This window comes from Impatiens glandulifera, chromosome 4 (assembly GCF_907164915.1).
Source record: "Impatiens glandulifera chromosome 4, dImpGla2.1, whole genome shotgun sequence".
Classification (NCBI taxonomy): Eukaryota; Viridiplantae; Streptophyta; class Magnoliopsida; order Ericales; family Balsaminaceae; genus Impatiens; species Impatiens glandulifera.
This window is the reverse complement of record NC_061865.1, coordinates 61,679,804-61,698,912: the sequence shown is the minus strand read 5'-3', so window position 1 is coordinate 61,698,912 and position 19,109 is coordinate 61,679,804. Positions and strand designations below refer to the sequence as shown.

At 37.7% G+C, this 19,109-nt stretch overlaps 3 protein-coding genes across 3 annotated transcripts; 2 read left to right on the top strand and 1 right to left on the bottom strand.

The window, feature by feature from the left end:
- Window positions 1-10,331: 10,331 nt before the first annotated feature.
- Window positions 10,332-14,728, top strand: LOC124937045 (homeobox-leucine zipper protein GLABRA 2). The gene is made up of 11 exons (XM_047477559.1): window positions 10,332-10,486; window positions 10,605-10,912; window positions 11,131-11,248; window positions 11,499-11,711; window positions 11,809-12,180; window positions 12,298-12,399; window positions 12,661-12,870; window positions 12,972-13,146; window positions 13,286-13,557; window positions 13,946-14,032; window positions 14,139-14,728. The coding sequence occupies exons 1-11, from the start codon at window positions 10,403-10,405 to the stop codon at window positions 14,529-14,531; spliced, it is 2,334 nt and encodes a 777-aa protein (XP_047333515.1). The 5' UTR covers window positions 10,332-10,402; the 3' UTR covers window positions 14,532-14,728.
- A 551-nt stretch (window positions 14,729-15,279) lies between these two features.
- On the top strand, window positions 15,280-17,919 carry LOC124937043 (pentatricopeptide repeat-containing protein At1g25360). Its single transcript, XM_047477557.1, has one exon. It carries the CDS (start codon window positions 15,374-15,376, stop codon window positions 17,858-17,860), a length of 2,487 nt encoding a protein of 828 aa, XP_047333513.1. The 5' UTR covers window positions 15,280-15,373; the 3' UTR covers window positions 17,861-17,919.
- A 319-nt stretch (window positions 17,920-18,238) lies between these two features.
- LOC124937044 (30S ribosomal protein S17, chloroplastic) lies at window positions 18,239-18,942 on the bottom strand. Its single transcript, XM_047477558.1, has one exon. It carries the CDS (start codon window positions 18,904-18,906, stop codon window positions 18,433-18,435), a length of 474 nt encoding a protein of 157 aa, XP_047333514.1. The 5' UTR covers window positions 18,907-18,942; the 3' UTR covers window positions 18,239-18,432.
- Window positions 18,943-19,109: the final 167 nt, after the last annotated feature.

Below are 19,109 nucleotides of genomic sequence, written 5' to 3'. Positions count from 1 at the left end.
AATAGTGTAAACTTGTAATAAATCTATATGTTTAATATAGTTATTTCTTAACTAGCTAGCTGATCTTATTCATATATCTTTCTTATTGTGAATATATATATATATATGGTAGGCAGCAACTTGACTTGCTGAAATCTTGTGCATCAGCGGTACTACGTACTTATATATTACTTGTTATTGTCGTCTTGCAATTAATTCGTATATATTAATTAATTATTTATTTTGGAATTTGACAGAATATGTAAGAAGATTGAAAAATCAACATATGTGCTTGGTGAGAGTATGTATATTCACATATATATATATATAAACCCGTAGGATATTGTATTATCTCTATTACCTAAAATACAGTATATTATCTCTATTACCTAAATTACATGATCAAATCAATTAGTATCAAGATATTATCTCTGTTACCTAAAATACATAATCAAATCAATTAGTATCAAATCAACTAATTCAACTCAAATAGTATTATCTCTATTACCCCCGTCAAGCGTTGCGTGGGGTGAAGACACACGCAAAGCTTAGACCGTAGAAACTCAAAGGTCGGACGAGGAAGACTCTTCGTGAAAATATATGCAAGCTGAAGATGAGAGGGAACAAACTCAGTGGAAATGCGTCTAGATGAGACCAATTCACGAACAAAGTGATAATCGAGATTAATGTGTTTAGCTCGCTTATGTGCTACAGGATTCTTGCTTAAGAAAATAGCACTCTTGTTATCACACAACAGAACTGGCCGAGTAGGAGGAAGAGCCCTCAATTCCCGAAGAAGATTAATAACCCAAACAAGTTCAGCAGCTGCATTGGCCATTGCCCGATACTCGGACTCACAGCTGGAACGAGCAACAGTTGGTTGTTTATTTGCACTCCAAGAAGCAAGATTGCCCCCCAAGAAATATAGAGTACCCATAAGTTGAGCGACGAGTCTCAACACAACGAGCCCAATCCGCATCAGAGTAACCCAAGATGGGAGAGTTAGGACGCTTAGTGAACAAAAGACCAAAATGAAGAGTACCCTTCACATAGCGAAGGATACACTTAACAGCCAAAAAATTATCTTCAGTAGGCGATTGAAGAAACTAACTAACAGAGCTGACATCATAAGATAGATCTGGTCTAGTGATGGTCAAGTACTGCAGATCACCAACCAGAGATCTGTATAATGTGGGGTTCTTGAAAGAAGGATCTGTACTGACAAGAGATTCACCTGTCGCCAATGGGGTGGAAACAGGTTTCGCCTCAACCAAGTCTGCACGCTCAATAATATCAAGTGCATACTTGGCCTGACCAACAAATGAGAGATCTCAAGACCAAGAAAATAGCTTAAGGAGCCCAAATTCTTGATGGCAAACTCATTTTCAGTATCAGTTATGAACCGACGTAGGGCAGCAAGATCATTGCCTATGACAATAATATCGTCAACATACACGAGAAGATATATAATGGTCTTACCCTGATGCAGATGAAATAGAGATGGATCAGAACGGCCTGAACAGAAACGAGCTAAAACGTTGGTACCAGGCAAGGGGAGCTTGGCGAAGACCATAAAGTGCTTTCTTCAGTCGACAAACATGATCAGGGTACCGAGGATCAACAAAGCCAGGGGGCTAGGCCATGAAGATAGGCTTGTGAAGAACCCCATTCAGGAAGGCATTCTTAACATCAAGCTGGTGAAGAGGTCATCCATGCTAAACAGATAAGGCCAGGACAATCCTGACTGTGGCCGCCTTCACAACAGGGTTGAATGTATGATGGAAATCCAAACCAGGAACCTGAGTAAATCCCTGAGCCACTAAACGAGCTTTGTGACGTTTGATTGACCCATCTGCAAGAAACTTTGTACGTAAGACCCACTTTGAGCCAACAACATTAGTGCTAGAAGGTCGAGGCACTAAATCCCAAGTTGAGTTTGAGCGAAGAGCATCAATTTCTTCTTGCATGGCAGCAAACCACTGAGGAAGCTTAACAGCAGACTTGAAGCCTCGGGGCTCAGAGGTGACCACAAAAGCTGAGAGAAGGGCAGAAGATGATAAATCAACTGGATAGCGTGGCTTGAAAATACCAGCGCGAACTTGAGTGATCATATGATGAATAGACTGAGGAGCCTGAGGTGGAGACTCAATGTCTTGGGGTGGTTCTGGAGATGGAGGCTCAATGTCAGGATCAGGAAACACAACAGGATCAATAATAGGTGGCTCCAAAGGAGGTTCATCGAGAACCAAGGACGGTGAGCGAGCAACGTCATCAACCGAAACACGATGTATAGGGTGAACAGGAGCCGAGACAGGAGCCAAAGAAGAGTTAGATGAGATATCGAGAAACGTCGAGATATCTAGGTTAGTGACTTTCGTAACCGATGGTACTCGTGAGAAAGGAAAGTGGAGTTTATCGAATTGAACATGGCGAGTGATAAAGACTCGAGAAGAGTCCGGATCAAAACAACGAAAGCCCTTCTTCGTGTTGCTATAACCCAGAAAAACGCAAGGCCAACTACGAGGTTCCAATTTATGAGCAGCATAGTCACGAAGATACGGATAGACACGGCAACCAAATGGCTTAAAAGTATCATAACTAGGCGGATAACCAAATAACACCTGAAAGGGAGAAATGTTATCAAGTATCATAGAGGGTAGCCTATTGATGACATAGGCGGCAGTGGCAAATGCATCAAACCAAAGAGAAGTCGGCACCTGAGCATGAAATAACATAGATAGACCAGATTCAGAGATATGACGATGTTTACGTTCGGCCCTGCCATTTTGTTGTGGTGTATAGCACAGGAAATCTGGTGATGTATACCATGCAGATGCATAAAATCACGAACCCTTCCATTTATAAACTCAGTACCCCATCTGTCTGAAAAGTTTTAATGGTTTGAGAAAATTGATTACAGACGAAAGCATGAAACCGAACAAACACATTATAAAATTCAGACTTATTTGAGTTGAAATAAGTATTATCAAATCAATTAGTATCAAATCAATTAATTCAACTCAATTAGTATTATCTCTATTAGAATTATATACACGTGAATTGACTCATTTGCTACATGAAAACATGTAGCAAGTATTGTGAAGTTCCTTGCCGATGGTTGAGGAACCTACTCGTACCCATGCCCTTGGGCTAGAACTGGACCTCACTCACTGACAAAGGCCTCGGTGTGCGCTCCCGCAGGTTTGCGCTAACTGCTTGTTGTTGATGATCGATCTCAAGGTCAAGGCGGCTGCAAACATTGAATCTGGTGGTGAATTCACAGTTTGTTTCAAGTTTATTCTCAAGGTTAGCTCGCTCGCTCTCTAGAGATCTCATCTGTCCCATTTTCTAAACTCTGCTTTCTTTTCTTTTCTTTTCTGTCTGAACTAATAATAATGGAGGAGATCAAGGAAACACATGTCTTGCTTTTGTGTTTCATGGTCCTTAATTTGCATGCATGGTAGTAGTTGGAATGATTTATATTTAAATTAATAAATTGTCTAATTTTTTATTTTCACATGTTTTATTATTAATATTTTTAATAAAATAAAAATAAAAGAATTTTAATTGATGTGAAAAAAAAATGGGTGTTGGTTTGTTTGATCATCCCAGTCAGTCAAAATGTTAATAATATTGAGGGGGGCGGCCCTTAACTTTTGATCAGTATTTGTGTTTTAAAGTTTAGAGAAATTATTAGACAAGATTAATTAATTAATACCTTTTGGGCCAAAGTGGAAAAAGAAGAAATGTAAGGAAGGGAATATATAACAAAACAAAATGATTAATTAATGCCACCCAACCAAATACGCCTGTATGAATATAATGTTGCGCGCGCGCTCTCTCTCTCTCTCTCTCTTTCGACTGAAGTAACCGCGCGCGCGCCGCGGCACTGACTTGAAGTTGACGCCAGCCATTAAGGATGATCTAGGTGTGATGAACTTCTTCTGTCTGTCTGTCTGTCAGTCAAGCTTGCTTCTTAATTAGACTCTCAGTAGAGACTAGAGCATCTCCCTCCAAGCTAGCAAGCGCCATGACTTGAATGATATATACTTCCGTTTCTCAGAATTTATTTGTTGCATCATTACGCCTTCTAATTAGCAGGTCCGTACGTCCGTTTCTCTCTTATTGTTGATTGTTTATAGCTTGTATTGCCTAGCTAACTACGTACTTTTCTCTCATGATATTTCTTGTATATATATCGCACATGCGAACTTCAAACTTAGATCCATCGATCATCCCAAGTGACTCCAATTCCAAATGCCCCCCAATAATCTCTTATTGCCAATTAATGGAACCAATGTACGATCGAGTAGACTTCCAGTTTCAATTCAATTGTTACCATCAACAACTGCATCCTGTATGTAGTACATTCTAACAAGGTTTTCAAATTGGATTTTTCTGTACGTACGTGGTGGATATATATATACATATATATATATATATAATCCATATTTTATTCACAAAATTTTATCTCTTTGGTTACTTGTAATTCGATTTGATTCCTCCTTCTCTCATGTCATGTACACAGAAAGATTAAGAAGATTGTCTATAGTACGTGTTCTAACTTTCAAAGATATATATATATAGATTTCTCTCAATGTATGTATACAACATAATCAACATTACAAGGCCACATAAATTGGTAATTTGAACTCCACATATACAGACAAACAATATACTAGATAACCTGTTCTGTGTCCGCATTCATAGTACGTACGTGAATAAAAAGGATCCTTTTCCAAGGGGAATAAATACCTAGACACAGTTTTTTTTAACTACAAAGTCCAAATCAAATCATCTCTGTGTAGTTTTTTTTAACTACAAATAAATCATTACACCATGTTTCTGTAGTTGGAGACCAATAAGTGTCCCCTCGCTTCATGATAACTCTGGTTGTGTGGTCCTGTAGTAGTCACGCATATATATATGAGAATAATATAAAGAAATGAGCTTCATTATTTTTATATATATATAAATTGTGTTTATCTCAAGGGGGTTGATCAGAGAAGATAATTTTGACAGGGGAAAGAGGCCCCATCATTCGCAATCTCAACAAGAGATAGATCTAGCTAGGACTGTTGTCAATCTGATCCTCTGAATTTGGATCCAGTGCAACTCTTTGCAAAGGTTCCAAACTAGCTATAGAGATTTGAGACCAAAGGAAAAGTTGTCAATTCCACATATGTCCCGTTTTAAACAACAGAAGTTGGAGAGAGAGATCTTGTGCAGGGACAAAAGGACTTCATGGCATGGATGTCATAAACCACAACACTTGTTTGGCCAATGAACTCTGACCGACAATCACCAGATTTGATTGCCAAACGATTTTAACAATTGCCCCTTGGTTAGTCCTTTACATACAACTCTAGATGAATATATTCCATTTGAGACTAAGGACAACTCGGACAATATACTTCATGAAACAAAAATTTTCTTCCGGTTAGAAGCTATGTGTCACTCTTTGGTATTGATGACACAAATGATGATAGGTTGACAACCAAGAAAAGAATAGTTGATACCTTGAAGATATAAGATTTTAGAATTCTTTTTGTCATGCTAATTAAGTTTGATAAGGATTTAGAGACTGTTTTAGTTTCCCAAATGATTCAAAGCTTACTTCTATGGACTCAAAACAGGTTTTTTAAGGTAAATATATTATTTACAACAAAAAATTTGAGAGTACAAAGAGGTTCCTCTCATTCCTCAAAAGCTGAGAGTAACAGAAGGATTACTCTCATGCCTCAAAAACATCCTTATGCCAAAAGAAATTTAACTGTTAGGGCAAAATAAAGAAGCTAACTATTGATCATCTCATTTGCGATACTGAAAGCTTCCAAGCCTGAGACGCTCCCACCTTTTAAGAAAGATGAAAAGGATGTGAAGACCAATCCCTTTAGTTTATCCTTGTCAAATGTTCTTTTGTTTCTTTCGCCCCATTGAGCAATCGAGATCATTTTCCGGCCCTTTTTGAGTTCTGTTGTTTTCTCCCAACTAATCCATTGATCCCAAAATCCCCTAACTGACCTTCACATAACCAACTAACCTTGAGCACCTCACAAATCATATTCTACGTAGTTCTGATTGCTCATATACATTTCTAGCCATTGCGAACCCTTTGCATTTGAGCTTATCTTGTGTCAATACTTCCGTTTTACTTGTTGGCCATGCAGAAAAAAAAGGTTTAGAATCTATAAATAGACTCATTTAAAAAGAAAATCCAAAACAATCCTTTTTCATGAAAGTCTTCGTAATTTCTCCAAATCAACTCGCTGCTTTTTAATAGTATTTTTCTTCTGAATTGTCAATGATGACAATTTTCTAAGATATATTTCTCTGTACTCTATCTTAGAGGCTTATTTTTGGATTATTGTTCTTGCTCTCTTCCCAAATACTTCCTTATCCCACTTTACAGATGGAGTATGTTCTAGTTCTCAGAACTTGTTGGAGACAGTCTGGCCTTCCTAATTGGCCTAGATCAAATTTTCATATCTTTCTTCGTAATTTAATGTCTTTCCATGATATCTGAAACTCTAAGAGATAATAATCTTTATATGCATATTAGGAAATGTGTATCAATCACATGTGGGAAGAAATCCAATCTTCTTACGCCAGCTAAAGTTTCAAATGATTCCTAAATAGGATAGACATTTGAACTATAGAATGAAAGTTGGTTGTGGACTGGTAGATTTGTTTGAACTTTTTGGCCTTTTGTTTTCAGCTAGCCGTAGTTTGAACTTTCACATTTTATTATCTTCCAAGGATGATATTAGATTTAGAACTTCAATTTGATCAAGATATTGTGTATGGCCTACACTTTGCCACTTATAAACAAAGTCCGGGCACTAAATGAATTTGGGTCCGCCTAATCACTTAAAAAGAAGCCTTGTTTTTATAAGAACCGTATAGGACAACTTCTTAAATAAGTCGAGGATGCGTGCAAACCTTAGCATATTCAATTGGCCTAACCAGACGCTTGTTCCTTGTTTTTCCCATGTGCATTGTTCATTGTTAGTTTGTTTGAGCTCATTTTAATGAGCTTTCTCAAATTCAGTTCTGCTGATTTCATTTTAGTTAGTTGTTTCTTTTCATAGGACCTATTGGTGAATGAACCACAGTTGCTCTACCATGTTAGACTCTCTCCTAGAGAGAGGCCTATTTGTGGATGTGCCAGAGTTTAATTAATTAAACGATTCTTATCATCATTTTTAATATAGATGGACCATTTAAAAAGAAAAAGTAAGAAGTAATAAATGTTTGTAGGACAATATGCCACACACCCCTCTCTTTGAAATTGTTAGCTGCTTCTTACAAGTACAAGCCTTGTTGTGAAACACATTATATAATTCATGAATAAGTGACATCAAAATTGGTGTTATTTTCATCTGAATCTGAGAACTTTCATTTCAGCTACTCTTCAACAACCAACCATTCCCCAGAAATAGATGGATACAATAGATAAATATTCCAAACTATGTATAGTGTCATGATTTAATTCATTGTTGGACCCATTTCTCAACCGTGGTTCACTGCAGATCATTTCTCTTGTTATGAGTCGCTTTGGTAGCTGGCTGAATATTTCTGGTAGAGTACTAATTAAAATTGATTTTATATTTACATGCAAGCAAGCAAGCAATCAAAAGGATTTATAATTTTTTAAGCAGCCTCTAAGAGGCAAGTACGTCTGTCTGTCTGTCTGTCTGAGAGTCACATTATTTATTATCTCCCTCCCCTCTCTCTTTTAGTAACACTGCTTTCCTGAAATTTGTCAACGGCACTGAACATGTGTGAACCAGAGGTTAATTGATTTCCTGATCAAATGATTCTATATTGTGTACGTAGTGGTACATTAAACTGTTGGAAACGAGACTGAAAAGTAGAAAACCATTAATTTGATAATACAGATTAATTAATTAATTAATTAGGGTGTAGGCTGGCTGGCTAAATTGGGATCGATCAAAAAGCAAGTTATTAGTAGTAGTCTGCATTGGTAATGTAGATTATGTTTAATTATAGTGTATGCTAATTCCTTTTTCTTCTGCTTAATTATAGCTTAATTTGCTTCCTAGCTTGCCTTGTCACAAGTAGCAGCAGCAGCAGCAGCCCATTGGGAATTAATTACCTTGAAACCTAAGCAATAAAAGATTAATTAATTAATTAAGACACTCTTGTTCTGCTTTCCTTAATGGAGGCCCCACAAGATGTGAGGATAGGATAAAGAGATACAATTTGAAAAGAATCATGCTATGTTATGCTATCTACCATTCTTAACTACCAAAACTGCTGCAGTGTAAAACATCATACACTGAACATACAATAATAATTATAATAAAAGTCTTCTGAAATTCCAAATAAAAAAGGTTAACAAAAACTAACTATGTGCTTTATCAGCTGAATGCAAATAATCTCAACGGAATAATCTAGCTAGCTAATTGGCTATGTGTTGCTAAAATACATCCCAAGTAAATTTTTTTGTATATATAAGTAAACTACAAATTGTGCTTTTTTATATATATTTAATTATTTATTTTTCTCTTATACATTTTAGGACACATGCTGAACCTATTTGTAAATAGTGATGAATATAAAATAATTGGCTAAAATTATAGAAACAAGTATATCTCTATACCATTTATATACATTTTCTCCATCGAAAGTAATGATCAATTGACTGAATCTGCTGCTGTCAAACGCTCTAGTTATATGCTAGCTGTTGCTTAGTTCATAATACATATAGAGGAGAAATTATATATATATATATATATATATATATATATATATATATATATATATATATATATATATATATATGCAAAATGTTTTCTTACATAAGTTGAAGGTCAGAAGCAATAACAATAATAATGAGATACAATAAACCCATTTGGTCAAAGAGGAGTCTGATTGTTTGTTGGTTACCCATTTGCTTTTTGTTATTAGTTAAAAAATAATAATAGTAAATAGAATAATGATGAACATAATGACACGTTTTCTAATGTTCATTATTCATAGAGTTTGTCCTCGACTATATACAAGATTAAATTTTAATCATATTTATACTTGTATTATCTGAATTAATTAGGAATTTGAGATACCATATATATATATATATATATAGACACCTAGCTCATGACCAAAATCATATATATTCTAGTCTAACAATATATGTCTCTTCCGTCTTTCTTAAGCTTCATTTAGTTATTAAAATTTTTAGTAGCCATAAAGTGTGAGTACTCGGCTATTTTCTATTGATAATTTTGGCAGTTTAAATTTTTATTAGTTTTACACCATTGGATTTGGAAGGCTACATAATTGTGTAAAGTCTTTGTTTATATTTGTCTCTTTTTTGTGACAAATATTATAATATATATATATATATATATTAAAGTGTGAGTACTGGCAGCCGTCTCATGCCAATTATTAAATACAGTTAGGAATCTGAGAATTCTTTGTTTTTTTTTATTTATAAAATTAGATTAATATTGATTAAGAGAAAATAGGGAAAAGTGGCTTGAGTGTTACTCTTTCTTGATCAATATTCAATAATTCAACCAAACCTACTACTCATAATAAGACAGGAGAGAAAATCATATATATATATATATATAATAGAAAACTGCTGGTAGGATTACTACAGAAGAGATCGAGGAGGAAATTAAGAACTTGGATGCAAAGCCATTAATTGCATTCACTGCTTTAGCCTATATAAATGGGATATAGTCACAAATAAAAAATTAAAGAGGCAAGAATCTGAAAGTCTCCTAATTGCTTGGACTGTTGGATGAGACTTTGGCATAATTAATTAATTAATTAATTAATTAATTAATTAATTAATGTATCACAAACCTATACATCATCAAACACAATTTGAATTTGATTAATATATATTAATAATTAAAATTTAAGAATGTGATTCAAAAAATATTTGAGTACTTGCTAGCCATTTTTATTTATATTGGGCTCAACAATAATAAGCTAGCTAGCTAGTTAGTTTGACAGTGAGTTTTGAAGGTAGGTTTTGACTTTTGACCATATCATCATGAAGTTGTCAACCATGCATGGGTCAGCTACATCTTTGCTCGGCTCGATCGGCTTAATAGTTAGTTAGTTAGTTGAGTCTTAATAATTTCTTCGATCTCTAACTATATATATATATATATATATATATTGACCATCTATCTATCTGTCTGTCTCTAAAATCTAACGGTCAACTCCTACCGGCCTCTTCTTTCTTTCTTTCTTTCTATGTTTGTTAGGAAGCGATGAGAATTCAGAGTTTAGCATATCTTTGTTTTATATCCTTAACTCAGTCTGACCCACCTACCACTCTCTCTCTCTCTCTTTCTCTTTCTCTGTATGTGGAAGTCCTCTCCTCTCCTCTCCTCTCCTCTCCATAAAACAATCTCTTCATTAACCAAGACCCAGAACTATGATGGCCGGCGTCGACATGTCGAATCCTCCCAACTCTCGTACCAAAGATTTCTTCGCTTCTCCCGCTCTTTCTCTCAGCCTCGTACTTCAAAATTACCTATCTCTATCTCTCTCTCTATTTTTGGATGAATTCATTCATTCATTCATCCATTCATTCATCCATTCATCGACAGTAATAAGTTTAATTTCTTCTTTCTCAGGCTGGGATTTTCCGACGTGGTGCCGCGGCAGCTGCGGCCGTGGCTGAGAACGCTCAAGCAGAAGAGGGAGAGGAAGGAAGCGTAGGAGGAGGAGGAGGAGGAGGAGGAGGAGGACTGATCAGGAGAGACGAGTCCACAGTAGAGATCAGCAGCGAGAATTCCGGTCCGGTGAGATCGCGATCGGATGACGAGTTCGACGGCGACGGAGAGAATGCCGAAGATGATGAAGATGGAGCTGATAAGAACAAGAAAAAGAAGAGGAAAAAGTATCATCGCCACACCGCCGAGCAAATCAGAGAAATGGAAACGTAATTAAGTTTTTTCTTTCTTTTCCACCTTAATTAATTAATTAATTAATTAATTAGTGCTTTGTTTTGCTTTGCTTTGCTTTTCTGCATTATTCATACATACATACATACATGATGATGATACACATAATATATATATATATATATAACATGCATGGGATGGGAATTGGGAGGGACATCACTTTAATTAATTTACCTGGTTACATGAAAACTGGCAGCTTATTCAAAGAATCACCCCACCCGGATGAGAAGCAGAGGCAACAACTGAGCAAGCAATTGGGTCTTTCTGCCAGACAGGTCAAGTTCTGGTTTCAAAATCGTCGGACCCAAATCAAGGTCATTACACTTTACAACAACGTTTTTTGAAAACAAAATGCTAGTAATTAATAACTACTATCGTACGCTTACATTGGTTTATCATGTTATAAAAGAAAAAAAACACACATATATTCAAGTGAGCTTTAACATTTGTTTTAGACTATATATATATATATATATAGTTGAAAAGAAAAATCACCATATATATATATATATATAGTAGACTCATTGCCCACTCTCCATTTTAAACATGTTAATTTGTTTGTAGGCCATACAAGAGCGCCATGAGAATTCTCTTCTGAAAACAGAAATGGAGAAACAAATGGATGAAAATAAGAAGCTGAGAGAGACCATAAATAAAGCCGGCTGCCCAAACTGTGGATTTGCCACAGCCGCCGCAGCAGCAGCAGGGGATGCTGCTCCCATCACTAATTCCGAAGAACAACAGCTTCGTATTGAAAATTCCAGACTCAAGGCCGAGGTTGTTCAAACCATTAATTAAAAAAACTTGAACAATCGAACTCATTTCCACTCCTGTAGTTTTTTATTAAACATTTATTTTATTGTTTTGGCGGCAGATCGAAAAACTTCGAGCAGCCATAGGAAAGTATCCCTCGGGAATGTCGCCAACCTCAGCTGGAAACGAACAAGAGAACCGGAGTTCATTAGATTTTTACACTGGCATTTTTGGGCTTGAGAAGTCTAGGATAACAGAGATTGTTAATCAAGCCATGGAAGAGCTCAAGACGATGGCCACAGCAGGCGAGCCTCTTTGGGTACGCAGTGTGGAGACGGGCCGTGAAATTCTCAACTACGACGAATATAGGAGAGAGTTCTCGTTGGAGAATTCGGCCAATGGACGGCCGCCGAAAAGGTCCGTCGAAGCCTCCAGAGACACTGGTGTCGTTTTCGTCGATCTTCCTCGACTGCTGCAGAGTTTCATGGATGTGGTAAAAAAAGATGATCCATAAAATGTTTTAAGATTATTTATAAATTAAAGTGATCATGATTAATTAAATATTTCATCATAAATAGTTTAAAAAACCTTTCCTAAATTTGTGTTGCAGAATCAATGGAGAGAGATGTTCCCGTGCATTATCTCAAAGGCAGCTACTGTTGATGTCATTAGCAATGGCGAAGGACCTCATAGGAATGGTGCTGTTCAATTAGTAAGTATAACATATAATATTATTATTTTAGTTTGATATATATATATATATATGTTCCATGGGAAGCTAGCTAATTGAAGAAGTGGAGTCATGGTAATGGCCTCCATGGAATAAACCCCCTCCTAGTATATGGAAACATTACCAAAATAAATGATGCTAGCTTTTGATTCTATATATATATATATATATATATATATATATATATATATAATATAGCCACAAGTTCTCATGATTTTTCACGTCATGGGTATTATTGTGTAGATGTTTGCGGAACTACAAATGCTCACACCTCTGGTGCCCAGTCGAGAAGTGTATTTTGTCCGCTATTGTAAGCAGTTGAGTGCAGAGCAATGGGCTATTGTCGATGTCTCTATAGACAAAGTAGAAGACAACATTGATGCATCGCTGGTCAAATGTCGAAAACGGGCATCTGGTTGCATTATTGAGGATAAGACAAATGGTCATTGCAAGGTACATACGTAATCACAATTTTTCTTTTATTATGTCAGTCACCAATATTCATTATTAGCTAGCTAGCTAGAGAGTCTTCTTAATAATGAATCTGTCTGTAGGTGACATGGGTGGAACACTTGGAATGCCAGAAAAGCATTGTTCCCGGACTGTATCGATCGATCGTTAATAGCGGCATGGCTTTTGGTGCGAGGCATTGGGTCGCAACACTGCAGCAACAATGCGAGCGGCTTGTGTTTTTCATGGCCACCAATGTCCCAACAAAGGACTCAACCGGTATTAACTAATTAATTAATTAATTAATTAATTGTACTATTGTTTTTTATATTTATATGCAATTAAAATAACCTGCTAGCTAGTGCCTAGTGGTATAAAAAGCGTGGTTGGTAATTACGAATCAATATTCAATTCACAGGTGTGGCCACATTGGCTGGTAGGAAGAGCATATTGAAGTTGGCACAGAGAATGACTTGGAGTTTCTGTCGTGCAATTGGTGCTTCAAGCTACCATACCTGGACTAAGGTTTCGAGCAAATCAGGAGACGACATCCGCATCAGTTCAAGAAAGAACTTGAATGACCCCGGCGAGCCGCTAGGGGTCATCCTGTGTGCGGTGTCATCTGCATGGTTACCCGTGTCTCAACATGTTCTTTTCGACTTCTTGAGAGATGAAACACGCAGGCATGAGGTTTGACTTCCTTTTTCCATTTCCCTAAAAAATATATACCAAAATCTCTTGTTCATATTTGACCTTATATATTGTTAGTCCAAAAATTGTCACTAAACAATGACACCAAGTCTCTTAGGTGTCCAATATTTGTGGATATATATTAAGTCTCATATATATTATATATGAACACAACCAAATTCAGGTGAAAACAAATGATCAATTGTTTCCTACTCTAGAGTAATAATATATCCCCCCTCAGAATAGCATAGCTTAATTAGATGATATAAGACTAGTCTTCAATCAAGTGGGAATCATGGCACTAGAAAGAAAGTAGTAAAAAATGATTATAATAATAATAATAATAATATCTTTTAAACTGATTTGCCATTAATCTTGTAAACTGTAGTGGGACATCATGTCAAATGGTATTCCAGCACAATCCATTGCAAACTTGGCCAAAGGACAGGATCGAGGAAAGGCAGTCACAATACAGGTCAATTAATTGACTGGCTAGCTAGCTACTTATAATATAATAAATAGATAGGTCCTATATATATATATGATATGTGACTGCAATGATTAATTATGATGATGATCAGATGATGAAGACCAAGGATGAGAACAACATGTGGATAATTCAAGATAGCTCTACCAACGTTTACGAGTCGACAGTGGTTTACGCCCCCGTGGACATAGTAGACATGCAGTCGGTGATGACCGGGTGCGACTCTAGCAACACTGTGATATTATCTTCGGGCTTCTCAATTTTACCGGACGGAATAGAATCGAGGCCATTGGTAATCAGCACGAGGCAAGAAGAGAAGAGCTCGGAAGGAGGCTCGTTGCTTAACTTGGCGTTCCAAGTCCTCACAAACAACTCCCCGAGTGCTAAACTCACAATGGAATCTGTGGAGTCTGTCAGTTCTCTCATTTCCTGTACGCTTCTAAATATTAAGACGGCTTTGCATTGTGAAGAAGAAGATGGTGGGTGATCATATCAAATGCATGCTATTAATTATTATTATTATTATCATTATTATTATTATTATTATTATTGTGTGTTTCTTCTCTCTCTATATATATATATATTTTTATTTATTGATAGACTGGTTAAAAGTGTACAAGGATTTCAACAGCAGCTATATATTCTTTTGATTCCTGGGAAAATTAATGTTATTTGGTTTTGTTAGAGGAGGAGGAGGAGGTCCCTTAATTTACACAATGCCCAATTCATAAATATTTTTTTGTATCAGCTAGCTGGCTGGCTGGCTTCAGATTAAGAAAAGAAAGTGTAAATTTGTCTTTTAACTCATTTTAATTTTCAAACATTTTTATATTTATGAATCTAAATCGATCGATCGATCCTTGTTTGAAACAAATGTCTACCATTTGAATCTAGATGAAAAAAGATTGTAAATAATATTTTGTGTGTATTTGTCAAACTAAACCACAACATTTGATTTTGAGTGGGGAATTCTGTCTAACAGGGTTGGGGGGACGTACGCGAGAGATTAGATGATTTAATTACAATGCTGTTGTTGAGGATGGGACTTGGGAGACCAAGGTTTAAACCTAGTATAGGAGAATAAGGTTTAAAATATATATATATATCTACACCAACCAGGCGGCGAATATATAAGTTTGGCGGGCCTCGATCCATTTTAAAAAATCTGGTAAAAACTTTTCCGAATTAAGCTTGGAACTTAATTGAGCATTTTGCAAATGATAAGATCAAGATAGATAGAGAGAAAGAGAGAATGATTAGTTGCATAGAAATGAAAACAAAAGAGAGAATGAAATAGGGCTGATTTGGGTTGGGTTGGGTTGGATAGACATGATGAAGAAGAAGAAGCAGCTTATCACTGCGAAATCTCCACACATGGCTGCTGCTGCTTCAAATGATTTTGAAACATCATCATCATCATCATCATCATCATCCTCCAGTAGTAGTCTGTTGTATGTATCTTATCTTAAAAAGTTATCGTCTCTTCCAACTTGTTCAGAATCCTGTTTACAGGTCAAAACCATCCATGCCCACATTATCATTTCTAGGTTTAAACCTCGGTCCCCCATCCTCAACGGTTTGATCAACGCATATTGTAAATCCTCTAATCTCGCATACGCCCACCACCTGTTCGACAGAATTCCCCACCCAAATGTCGTTGCCGCAACAACCATGATTACTGCATACTCTACTGCTAAGGCTCCAAAAAAGGCATGGGAGATCTTCGCCAACGTCCCCTTCAGTGTCAGGGACACCGTTTTCTACAATTCCATGATCACTTGTTATTCGCGTAACAACGAAGGCCACGCCGCTCTCAACCTCTTCCGCCAAATGAAAACCGATGCTATTCCTCCCGACGATTTCACTTACACTAGCGTTCTTTCAGCTTTGGGGCTCATTGCCGATAAGGAGACTCACTGTCAGCAGTTACATTGCCAAGTTGTGAAATCTGGAACAGCTTTGGTCACTTCGGTTTTGAATGCCTTGGTCTCTGTATACGTCAAGTGTGCCTCTTCGCCCTTCGTTTCCTCCTCGTCCTTGATGTCGGTAGCTGCCACGCTGTTCCGTGAGATGCCCGTTAAAGACGAATTATCTTGGACCATGATTATAACAGGTTATGTTAGAAACGGAAACCTCAAGGCTGCACGAGAGTTGTTCGACGGAATGAATGACAACAACTTAGTGGAGGCATGGAATTCGATGATCTCGGGTTACGTCCAGAATCATATGTTGATCGAAGCGTTACACCTTTTCGGGAAGATGACTTCTTCAGGAATACGACACGACGAGTTCACCTACACCAGCATTTTCAGTGCCTGCGCCAACTCCAAATCTTTCCTTCTTGGGAAAGAGGTGCATGCCCGTGTCTTAAGAAACGAGCATAAGCCGCCCAAGGATTTTTCTTTGTCAGTTAATAATTCCCTGATCACGTTTTATTCTAGGTGCGGTAGAGTTGAGGAAGCTGTTGGGATATTTCGGTCCATGTCGGTCAAGGATATCGTGTCCTGGAACGCGGTCTTAACCGCGTATATAAACGACGGTCGGATTAACGAAGCGAAAATCTTTTTCAATGAGATTCGAGATCGAAACATGTTGACATGGACCACTATGATATCGGGGCTGGCACAGAATGGTTTCGGAGAGGAAGGGTTGAAGCTGTTCAATCAAATGAGAAATGAAGGTTTTCAGCCTTGTGATTATGCGTTTGCCGGAGCCATTACTTCGTGTTCGGTTCTAGCGGCATTAGAGGATGGAAGACAGCTCCATTCCCAACTCATCAGATTCGGTTTCGATTCAAGCCTTTCCGCAGGAAATTCTCTGATAACAATGTACGCCAGATGCGGAGTCGTCGATGCGGCTAACAGACTATTCCTCACCATGCCATTTGTGGACGACGTTTCATGGAACGCCATGATTGCCGCGTTCGCACACCACGGGCACGGTTCGCGTGCACTGAAGCTGTTCGAAGAAATGCTCAAGGAAGGAATATCGCCCGACCGGATAAGTTTCCTGACGGTCATATCGGCTTGTAGCCACGCGGGTTTAGTAGACGAAGGTCGGAAGTATTTTAACGAGATGGAGAGCGTATACGGTATAAAGCCGGGCGAAGACCATTACGCGCGTCTGATAGACATGTTATGTCGGGCGGGGAGGTTCGAGGAGGCGGAAGGCGTGATAGAGAATTTGAATTTTAAGGCGGGGGCGTCGATATGGGAAGCGCTTCTAGGGGGTTGCAGAAAGCACGGGAATATGAATCTAGGAATGAAGGCGGCTGAGAAGATCTTCCATCTGAGGCCGGAACACGACGGGAGCTACATACTGTTGTCAAACATGTATGCTAATGTGGGTAGGTGGGAGGAGATGGCTAAGGTGAGGAATCTAATGAGGGACAGAGGAATAAAAAAGTCACCCGGTTGTAGTTGGATCGAGATTGAGAACAAGTTTCACGTGTTTTTGGTGGATGACACGCTGCATCCTCAAGTGGAAGATGTGTACAGATATCTGGAGGAGCTGGTGGGGGAGATGAGGAAATTGGGATATGTTCCGGATACAAAGTACGTGTTACACGACATGGAGTTGGAACAGAAAGAGCAGTTCTTATCGACGCATAGTGAGAAGCTGGCAGTTGCGTATGGTCTGTTGAAGCTTTCCGCTGGAGCTGCAATCAGGGTGTTCAAGAACCTTAGGATTTGTGGAGATTGTCATAATGCATTCAAGTTTATGTCAATGGTGGTAAATAGAGAAATTGTGGTCAGAGATGGGAAGAGATTTCATCATTTTAAGAATGGTCAATGTTCTTGTGGGGATTTTTGGTAGCACCTACTGTTGTTTGCTTTACATTAAAAACTCTCCTCTCTGTTTTGAGCTCTTTTGACATTATTGTTAGTATTTACACCTAATTTTGCTTACAGATTCAAATGTAATGTAGTTGAATTGAAAGATTTTGATTATAGGGAAGCAGATATGGTTGAAGAAAAACAAGTTGTTGAAAATGAATTTGGAATTGTTTTGCTTATTATTATTATTAGTTAGTTGGTGTTATTTTGATACATAACTTGAGTCTAAGCAAAGAAAAGAAAGGAACACTATAATAGTTTGATTTTCTTGATGTTGCCCTTTGATTGATTGATTGATGCACCCTTCCTTGATTATTCAACTAATAATAATAATAGCTACAAAGTGTCATTCATTCATTGATAAAGAAGACATCATCATCATAATCAGTTTTTGTAGAAGAGAAAGAAACATATCCTCCTATCCATGAGTACTGAAGAAGGTAGGTTGTTGTTGTTGGGGATTGGGAAGTTGAAGACATATGATAAAAATAACAACAATTAATTAAGAAGAATCGTACAAGTAGTTCATCATCTCTCTCTCTATATATATCTTCAAGCCTGCTGCTGCTGCTGCTGCTGCTGGGACTGAAGGTCGAGCACAGTTTCCTTGGGCTTAGAATTCTTCCTTGCGAGTAGAGGAATAGCGAGGAAAGTCTTCTTCTTACTGATGGGTCTACACTTCTCGAGCTGGACAGAATCTCCAACCTTGAAGGTATTATCTGGGTCATGGGCCTGATAGGTCTTCTTCTTTCTCACTCGCCTCTTGTACTTGGGATGAGGCGCCAGACGCGTCACTTCGACGGCGATGGTCTTGTCGTTGGTGGCGCAGACAACACGCCCCTGCATTGATCTCATTGCCCGAATTTTGGGGAGGAAAGAAATAGAAGATGGAGGAGAATAAGAGGAGGGTCTTTTGAGGAGAGAGAGGGGCGCTGATCCGCCATTGACGAAGGGAGTAGTAGTAGTAGTGGAGGAGATGGAGAGAGAATTGAATTTAGAGAGATGCAGCACCAGCGGTAGAGACATTTTTCTTTTTTCCGATTCCCAGTTCCCAGTTCGATCGAATCGATAGATAGATATAGATAGATAAGATAGGGTTATGGCCAGAAATCCAAATTGATCCCTATAGTTTTGTAAGGTATTCAAATCAGACCTTTTATACGGAAGCCGGCCGCGTCTTTAACAACCCTTTTTTCTTTTTTTTCTATCCTTTTAAACTAAACTCTTTA

Bases quoted from the DNA above. Each gene is read 5' to 3' on its own strand.
- LOC124937044 (XM_047477558.1), bottom strand. From the start codon at position 18,906: ATGTCTCTACCGCTGGTGCTGCATCTCTCTAAATTCAATTCTCTCTCC.
- LOC124937043 (XM_047477557.1), top strand. From the start codon at position 15,374: ATGATGAAGAAGAAGAAGCAGCTTATCACTGCGAAATCTCCACACATG.
- LOC124937045 (XM_047477559.1), top strand. From the start codon at position 10,403: ATGATGGCCGGCGTCGACATGTCGAATCCTCCCAACTCTCGTACCAAA. The intron at 11,249-11,498 runs GTCATTACACTT...ATTTGTTTGTAG, and splicing joins ATCGTCGGACCCAAATCAAG to GCCATACAAGAGCGCCATGA. The intron at 14,033-14,138 runs GTCAATTAATTG...GATGATGATCAG, and splicing joins GAAAGGCAGTCACAATACAG to ATGATGAAGACCAAGGATGA.